The sequence below is a fragment of the Hibiscus syriacus genome, unplaced genomic scaffold (assembly GCF_006381635.1).
Source record: "Hibiscus syriacus cultivar Baekdansim isolate YM2019G1 unplaced genomic scaffold, ASM638163v2 tig00003041_pilon, whole genome shotgun sequence".
Taxonomy (NCBI): domain Eukaryota; kingdom Viridiplantae; phylum Streptophyta; class Magnoliopsida; order Malvales; family Malvaceae; genus Hibiscus; species Hibiscus syriacus.
The window spans coordinates 6,514,854-6,524,752 of record NW_024061960.1 but is presented as its reverse complement, the minus strand read 5'-3'; the positions used below and the strand labels follow the sequence as shown (position 1 = coordinate 6,524,752).

The window sequence follows — 9,899 nt, the reverse complement described above, 5'->3', positions numbered from 1 at the left end:
AAAAGTCGAATGTGTTAGAAGAAAAAAATAAATAATAATAAATTAAAGAAAATTAAAAAAATAATAACTAATCAATATGAATATAAATCAAAGGGAAAGAATATTAAATAAGAAATAATGTCAAAATAATAAAAAAATTAAATGAAATAGGATGAAAAGTGAAAAACGAAAAAAGGGAAAAATAGAATAAATACTAAAAAAATAATTAAAACAAATATTTTAAAAAAATGTTAATTTGAAAAAAAGAAAAAAAATAAAGTAACATAAACAAAGTAAGAAAATAAAAAGCGTAATAAAGGGAAAAGATAAAATAAAAATAAAAATTAAGGGGACCAAATTGAAACGAATTGAAACGAATTGAAACTTATGGATTAAATCGAAATTAATAAACGAGGTTTGGTGACTAAAAAGTAAACGGTGCAAACTTACAAGGGTCGCGGGTGCAGTTTACCCGCAAAATGGGAATTACAATGGCCTCTCACCAGACCGCCGTCGACCGTCGGGCCACCACTGTCGAAAATCGTTCCGGCTGCCATCGCTGATGGTCGAACAACCCCAAAATCTCACTAAACACTCTTCTCATCACCCCGAGTACAAATCCAAACCCAAATAGCCTAAAACTACCTCGGACGATGTAGATCTAGCCCGAAAGGTTCGACTTTTTACCTTCCTCGTCGGTGACCCTTCGCCTTCTGACGACAGCCTCCTTCCCGAGTCTAGATTGGGTTGTTTTTTGATTTTTTGTGTGCGGTTTGCTGCTGTTATTTTTGGCCTGATTGTGTTTGGGTTGATTTGTATTTGTGCTTCCTGTTGTTTCGATTGTTCTCGGTGTACTCACCGTGGCTTGATGACGATGGTTTTGTGGTTCGAATCCCTTATGTGTTCTCGGTTTTTTGTGATATGGCTTTCGATGTTATGTGTTTATGGTTCTTTTTTTTCGATGTTGGCTCCTTGATGATGTCCCCCGATGATGGTTTCCTTTGGGGCTTTTATAACCCCACAACCGGCCGTTGTGGTCTCGGATATTGTGGAGTGCTCGTCGATTTTCTGGGATGGTTCAGTCCTGGTGGTCGTGCTTGAACAGTTGGCCTTGGTTCCGATTCTTCTGCGATTTGGCTGAGGATTTTGGTCAGCCAATGACTTGGTTGTTCTTAATGGATTCTGGCCATTGGATCAGACGACCAGATCCAATGGTTCCCATTCGGCTGCGACGTGATGACTATTTACGTTAGGGTTTCTCAAACCCTAAGAGCGCATTTGGTTCACGGAATGTAAGATTACCAGTGGGAATAAAAGATTACCAGGAAATAGGATTATTGGGAATGTTGTATTTTGTGTTTGGTTGGTTTAGCAGGAATGTAAGATTACCGTATTTGGTTAAAAGAATAAAAGATTATTAAAATGTATATTTGACCAAATTGTCCTTATTATATATTTGTATAATATTACAAATTGTAAAATATTTATATATTTTCTTTAAAAAATTAAATTCATAATATTTATATAATTTTTTTTTACAAAATTAAAAATATAAAAAAAGTTTAATGAAAGGGTAAAATTTTTTTTAACCCCTGAACTTTATATAAAATTTTAATTATAGTTTTTTTGGTAAATCTAAAATAATTTAAGGATAAATTTGTAATTTAACCTTCGGAGAATTTTTATTATTCAATGACAGAAGAAGAATATTTTTGGAAAAAAAAAATTTAAGGGCATTTTAGTCCAAAACACCGGTAATATTACAATACCTAAGGGAAGGGAGGTAATGACATTCCCACTAATATACCCCCAAAAATCTACTATTGGTAATAAAACACTACCGGGAATGAGATTCACGGCCAACCACACATGGGAATGTGGGATTCCCATCCCATGGGAATCCCACAATCCTTGAACCAAACACCCCCTAAGAGTCTTGGGCTGGTTCAGTCCCATACCTGATTGGTTACATGTTGGACCCACATATTGGACTGAATTCTTGGACATAGACCCTGGATAGATAACAAACAAAGAAAAAAATGAGAAAAAAATAAAATAAAAATAAAATAGTAAAAAAATAATATAAAATAAATATAAAGAAGTATTTTTTTAAACTGTATAATATAAATTTTAAAAATATTTTTTAAAAAATTATATATTATATATAAATTTTCAAAAATATTTTTAAAAAACTATATAATTTTCAAAAATATTTTTAAAAACTATATAATTTTCAAAAATATTTTAAAAATTATATATTATAAATAAATTTTTAAAAATGTTTTCAAAAACTATATATTATATAAGTTTTTAAAAATGTTTTCAAAAACTATATATTATATAAATTTTCAAAATGATTTCAAAAACTATACATTATATATATTTTCTAAAATGTTTTAAAAACTATATATTATATAGTTTTCAAAAGTGTTTTAAAAACTATTTATTATATAAGTTTTCAAAATATTTTTTAAAAGCTATATATTATATACGTATTTTTAAAAAATAGTTTGCAAACTATATATATATATATATATAAATAAAATAAAATAAAATAAAATAAATATGGACTAAAATGAGTGTCTACAGTATTATATGTTCATATTTTTTCTTAACCTATAACAACAAACGCATACCCTGTAGATACAATAACTCGAACAAGAATTTTCTAAAAAGAAGTAATATTTTATTTTATTACTGGTACCACTTAATGTATTCGTTAACATGTCATATCATCTCTTAATGATAGTTAATGGCAGAGTGACCAAAATATATTTTATCAATATTATTTTATACCTTTTGAAAGTTAAGTGACAAAAACAGTAAGAAGCTTATAATTTGAGGAGTATTGGTGTACTTTACCCATGTATTAAAGAAAGACATGCGATTAATTCAAGACATTTAGATTGTAAAAACCGTACGAGGTTCATCTAATCTTTTATCTAACTATCAACGGAATCCCCAAATAAATTAATTGATCACATTTATTTCCCCAACTTAATCTACAAAACAAAATTAGTCCAATAATATCATCAACGCTATTTTATTCAAAGACCCAACTAATATTTTCTTTTTTAATTTTAAAATATGGAAATTCTATTTCAAAATTACTTATTTACCAAAAAACAAACTCCAGGTCGGTCCAGAGGTCGCTTGAGATGAATTGTTTCCCACATATGATCCTTGGCGCATGCGGTATACTCCTGGATCTTATTTGACCAAAGGACTGGCCTTTTTTAGGTGTTTCCTTGGCGGCGGCGCGTCACGAAACGCGCAATTGAAGATCGTGAACATTTTGGTAGCTAAAATGGTTTTGAGTTTTTGGACATACGCAAAGAAAAACCGAGTTTACTACCTCACTTTTCTTGGATCAAATTATCAGAAAAAAACAAATAAAATCGTAAAGATTGAAACTTCAATGTTCATCTATCCAGCTAAACCAAATCTAACCCAAAAAATGAAATAAAAAATAAAAAACCCTAACCCTAGTTAAATCTTTCACCTTCAAACATTTTCAATTCATCATCGAAACCGAAAAAAGATTGGAATTTTACACAACAACCAAAAGAAAAGGAGAACTGTAATCATTTTCATTGTCATCACAGTAAGGGAGAGGGAGAGGGAGAGGGAGAGGGAGAGTTGAGCAACAAATAAAAAAACGAAAAAAAAACAGCTTTTACTGTGCTGATCCAAAGATCTGAGCTTTCTTTGTTGACATCCTCAAAGTCCAAATTAAACCTAGATTTCCTCATTTGATCATCGAGAAATCCATATGCTCAAAAGTCGATCTTTGAATCAAATTTTACCATAATTTTTGAATTACCCTTGAAACATTATTGTTATGGGAGCTGAAAAGAAATGGTTTTTCAGTATTCTTTCCCTTACATTTTTCTCCGTTCTCTTCCTGGTAATTTACTCGATCTCAAATTTCAGCTCCCCTAGACCTTTCCCTTCGCTAGTCCGACACGGCGTTCCTTATCCACCGGCTTTTGGGTATTATATATTTGGCGGAAAAGGCGATAAAGATCAGGTCTTTAGGCTACTGCTTGCTATCTATCACCCCAGGAATCGATATGTGTTGCATCTTGGAGCTGATGCCACCGATGACGAACGGTATAATTTGGTTGTGGCTTTGAAATCTGTTCCGGCTATAAAGAACTTTGCAAATGTAGATGTTATCGGGAAGCCCGATCGGTTTTCGTATATGGGTTCTTCGTATATTGCTGCCACCTTGCATGCTGCTGCTGTTTTGATGAAGCTTGATCGTGGCTGGGATTGGTTTATTTCTTTGAGTGCCTTGGATTATCCCTTGATTACTCAAGACGGTAAGCGGTTTCAGTTGATTCCTTTGTTTTTTTTTTTTAATTTATGTTGTTTTCTTTTGTATGGAGTAGCTAGGAGAATTGAGGTTTTGAGTTGGAAAAAAAGTTCTTAGTTTGGATATACATGATCTTGATTCGATTGGCACTGTTCGAAATTCGAATGATTTCGCATTGGTTCGATACATAATATGCCATTTCATAAGAAATGGGACTTCGAAATTTTCTGATTCAGGTGTTCTTTATGATCTTAGATTCAGCAGATGTTCTGAATTGGTTTAGTTTGCTTTTTGATTGGAAATTAGTATAATGGATTCGAGTTAACACCTCAATCAATAGTTTCCTTATAGTTATAGTTGCTGTTTTACTTGGATCCATTCTGCCAGAATTTGGTGCAACACTTCTAATCTTACAATATTTACTACAGTCTAGAAATTTGATAGGATTCGGGAATATTGTACGTAATTCAACAAAAATTCTTTTAGTTTGATCATGTTTCTGACTAGCTTCTAGCTTCATTTAAGTTAAAGTGATTCAGGTATAGTTGATTTCAAGACATCTGATCTGATCCTCAGAATAGATAAGCAAAGCCTCGCTACATAATCATATATACATGACACATAGGCTATCAGATCGAGAGACTAGAATGTATGTCGGGGAGGATGACTGGCTGGCATATGTTTCTCTCAATGAGTTGCTTGAAGTTTCGAATCTGCATAGGTTTGCTAAATTTTTTAATTTCAATGGATGAAACTCTGGGCCAAATTTCTACAGGGAACAATGGTTTGGTTATGCCTGACCTGACATTCTCAATGTTTACATTTCTAGGTTTGTTTTTGATACGGTTAGACACGCATCAGTTCGGAAATGGTTGATCACTTTACATATGAAGCTAGATCCTTAAGCTAATACACTTTAACATTTGGAAATGATCGATTTCTTCATATCGTTTTAATCAGAGACGCCCCAGAAAATCATATCCTTTCAACAGAAACCTTTCTAGCTATAGATTGCATCTGTTTTGGTTAATTGCCTACTTAAGGGTGCAACAAGAAGTTAACATTTTCATACAGCCAACTAAAAGTTACCTTCACACGAAAAATTAGTGAAAAGAAATAGTCAGAGCGGAATAGTGATAATGTTATGCATCTTACCTCTGCAGCTGCTGAACTATGACCGATTATTAAAAAATCGGTTTGTTGTTAAGTGTTACAACAGTAGGTTAAAGGTAAAAGAAAGGGGCTTTCTATTCTTTGCGACTTTGGTGAGTAGAATTCTAGGAAGGAAGATATATTAATTTGTGGAGCTGAAAGTGCTATGATCTAGTTTCTGATGTTCTTTACTTGTTCTGTTACATGCATTATTTGCGTATTTAAAACTTAATAATATCTCAAAGGAGGCAGGTTGATAACCAACCATACATCACTAGCACCAGAACTCGATATCATATTGAACAAAATCTCAGATGCCCCATCTTTTCTCTGCAATTATTTTTTCTTCAAATTTCAATGGCAGGAGTTCTATGATTTCACCTTTCTTATCTTAATTGTAGTAACCTTTTTTTCTCTCGTATCTCAGATTTGTCGCACGTGTTTTCCTCTGTCAGTAGGGACCTCAATTTCATTGATCACACCAGTGACCTGGGGTGGAAAGAGTACGCAAACCCTTTCCATAAAATGTACAGATCATTTTGCTGCACAATTGTAATTACATCTAATCATATCGGTTCATTTTGTAAGCAGAGTTCATCGGTTTCAGCCTATTGTAGTTGACCCGGCTCTTTACCTCGCAAGGAGGACCAAAATTTTTCATGCTACGGAGAAAAGGCCAATGCCGGATGCTTTTAAAATATTCACAGGCAAATTTTATAATCCATATCGTTGCTCCCCATTAATTTTCATGAAATAAAATTCTATTTGTGACTGTTTTCTGTGGAGATGCCAACACCTTTATGGGTTTCGTATTGAATTGCAGGTTCACCGTGGGTCGTCTTAAGCAGATCCTTTCTGGAATTTTGCATCTTTGGGTGGGATAATCTACCCAGGACACTTCTGATGTATTTCAACAATGTTATGTTATCCGAAGAAAGCTATTTCCAGTCTGTCATTTGCAATTCACCAGAGTTCAAGAACACTACCGTAAACGGTGATTTAAGATACATGATCTGGGACAATCCCCCAAAGATGGAACCCCATTATCTCAACATTTCTGATTATGAACAAATGGTTCAAAGTGGAGCAGCATTTGCAAGAATGTTTCGAGAGAACGATCCCTTATTGGACATGGTTGATGAAAAGATCCTCAAGCGTGGGCGAAAGCGAGCTGCCCCGGGGTCGTGGTGCACCGGCCAGCAGAGCTGGTGGAGGGATCCTTGCTCACAGTGGGGCGATGTAAATGTCGTGAAGCCCGGATCTCAGGCAAAGAAGTTTGGTGAAACCGTAACGAACCTTTTGGATGACTGGAATTTACAGTCCAATCAGTGCAAATGAAACAGGTGAATAAATTACACTCACTGCGTTGACCTTTGCATCTGAATTTTGCACGAAAGGTTCAAAAGAACACCTTCAGATGACATTACATTCTTTTGGTCTGTATGTCTTTATTCATTTTGCGATTTTGGTCGACGATGTCGGCTTCAGGGGTAGTGTTTTAATGGTGGAAAAAGCCGCACAGAGTCCTTAGTTAACAGGACTTTCCTCTTGAGCTGCCCATTTGCATGCTGTTGTATGTTCTTCGGCACGTTGAATTGATGCTACAAACACAACTCATTCATTAAAAATCTCATCTTTGTTTCTGTTTCCGGCAAACAAAGTTCAAGTTGGTTCAGTTAAGAAATCCTTTTTGAATTTTCTTCGAATCGCATCCACTGGAACAAATTTATTTAAAGCTAAATGAGAGAAAAAAATTCAAACAATTCAAATTAAAGCATTCACTATTTGATTAAATTGTATACATTCAAATTAACCTTAAATAAATTGCAAAAGCTAAATTATATAATTTTTTAATATAACTTGGGCATTATGGTAGAATAAATTGCAATTTTTCGAATGGGTATCTCAAACATTAAAATGGGTGTCGTTCGATTTCAGGATTTGTTGTCTAAAACCTCTCGAAAACCCATTTCTCTTTCTCTTTGCATACCATCACCAGCCAATTACTCACGGAAATTCATCAAGCATCAAATTTTCAGTCTTAACTCACTTGCCCACTCATCCTCATGTGTGTTTTCATCTACTCTTCATTTCAATAGATCGATCCATTTGGATTTAACACCGAAAGATTTGTCTTTTCAAAACTATAAGAAGAACCCTGAAGTACCCAAACTCCAGCAAGAAGCTGCCATAATTTGCACACTCCTCTCCAGCCACCCTGGTTCTAACGCCGACGAATTGCTCGAAAGTGCTTCAATTAAAGTGTCCCCTTCACTTGTTGTGGAGGTTTTGAAGAGGCTGAGCAATGCGGGTGTTATTGCACTGTCGTTTTTACATGGGCAGAGAAGCAAAAAGGGTTGAAATATGATACAGATGTTGGTTTTTTGGCAAAGTCCCACATTGGTTGTGTATAAGGAGGAGGGGAAATTCTTTTATTATAAATAGAGTCATCCTCCTCCTTAGTTAAGCATCCCACAAATATAAGCCTTCTTCACTATTAGATGTTATTTGTACTCTTTCTCTCTTTGTAATATTTCTTCTACTAGTGAAATATTATTTTAGTAGTGTTCGGGGAGGTAGGCATAATTTTGGCCTAACCTCGATAAATTTTGGTGTTCTCTTTACGTCTATTTAATAGCTATTGTCGGGTATAGTTGTTGTTAATTATTGTCCTATTAAAATTACTTATCTTGGTAGTTCTGTCTAAGGAAAGTGGGTTTTAAGAGGGACCATTGTGACCCCTCCTCTTTCTTGGGAATCTACCTTGGAGTGATTTTTGGTACAATCGTTTCCACACTAGTCACCTAAATAATAGTTTTCAAGGTGATTTTGTTATTATTGGTGGAAATCAACCCGAATTCCACAACAATTGGTATCAGAGCTCTTGGTTTATTTTAGTATGCTTTGTGGTTGCGACTTAGGCTGATTTTCCACATCATAAAAAAAATTCATTGGGATAATTGACATTCTGCATTGACAGCTATTAAATAGAATTTGTAGCAGAAATGACAGACGCAACAAAAACATCCACATCGTCGTCAACAGCTGTGACAAATGTTAGATTTGCAGTGGAGATTTTTGATGGCACCGGTCATTTCGGCATGTGGCAAAGTGAGGTTCTAGATGCCCTATTTCAGTAGGGTCTAGACATTGCTATTGAAGGAGAGAAACCAGATGATGTTGAGGAGAAAGAATGGAAGAGGATCAATAGATTGGCATGTGGTACTATTTGATCGTGTCTTTCTAGAGAGCAGAAGTATGCATTTTCTAAGGAAACTTCTGCAAGTAAATTGTGAAAGGCATTGGAGGAGAAATTTTTGAAGAAAAGCGGTCAGAACAAGCTCTACATGAAAAAGAGATTGTTCTGCTTCAACTATGTACCAGGTACCACTATGAATGATCACATTACTAGCTTTAATCAGCTGGTGATTGATCTGATGAATATGGACGTGACTTTTGAAGACGAAGATCTGGCTCTGATGTTGATGGGATCACTTCCTAATGAGTTTGAGTATCTTGAAACTACTCTACTTCATGGGAAAGTTGATGTGTCTCTCAGTGAAGTAACTGTTGCCTTGTATAGTTATGAATTGAGAAAGAAAGACAAACAAGAAAACACAAGTGTCGAAGCAGAAGCTTTTGTTGTTAGAGGCCATTCAAAGAGTCAGAATAAAGGAAGGAGAGGGAGATCGAAGTCAAAGTCCAGATTGAGCAAAGATGAATATGTCTTTTGTCGAGAAAAAAGGGCACTGGAAGAAAGAATGTCCCAGGCTAAAGAACAAAGGCAAACCTGAAAGGGGAAAGGCTGTCTCAGAATCAAATGTGGTCGAGTATGATGATGTAGATTCAAATTTCGCATTCGCTGCTACGCCATCAACCAGCTGTTCCAGTTCATGGCTGTTAGATTCAGCTTGTAGCCACCATATGACCCCCAATAGAGAATGGTTCTTTGATTTTAAAGAGCTAAAAGGTGGAATTATCTACACAGCAAATAATTCCCCTCTTGACACACTTGGGATTGGTTCAATTCGCTTGAGGAATCAGGATGGATCAATCAGAACCTTAACAGGTGTCCATTATGTACCAGATTTAATGAGAAATCTCATCTCTGTGGGAACCTTAGAGTCAAAAGGTTTAGAAGTGAGGGCAAAATATGGGATTATGAGGGTTATCTCTGGTGTACTGGTGATAATGAAGGGAATCCGGAAAAGAAACAATGTGCTGGGTAGTAGAATTGTTGGGACAGCAGCAGTGGCAACTTCTACTGATGAACATGAGTCAGAAGCAACCAGGTTATGGCATATGCGCTTGGGGCATGTTGGTGAAAAATCCTTGAAATTGCTGATAGATCAAGGATTATTAAAGGGTGCTCGAGCTTGCAAATTAGCTTTTTGTGAGCATTGCATCAAAGGGAAGAAGACGAGGGTGAAATTTGGAACAGCAATCCATG

General features: G+C 35.2%; 1 protein-coding gene across 1 annotated transcript; it reads left to right on the top strand.

Moving 5' to 3' along the window:
- The first annotated feature begins 3,648 nt into the window (after positions 1–3,648).
- Positions 3,649–7,077, top strand: LOC120170249 (beta-glucuronosyltransferase GlcAT14A-like). Its single transcript, XM_039178232.1, has 4 exons — positions 3,649–4,304; positions 5,877–5,952; positions 6,041–6,156; positions 6,273–7,077. The coding sequence occupies exons 1-4, from the start codon at positions 3,821–3,823 to the stop codon at positions 6,785–6,787; spliced, it is 1,191 nt and encodes a 396-aa protein (XP_039034163.1). The 5' UTR covers positions 3,649–3,820; the 3' UTR covers positions 6,788–7,077.
- The last annotated feature ends 2,822 nt before the right edge of the window (positions 7,078–9,899 follow it).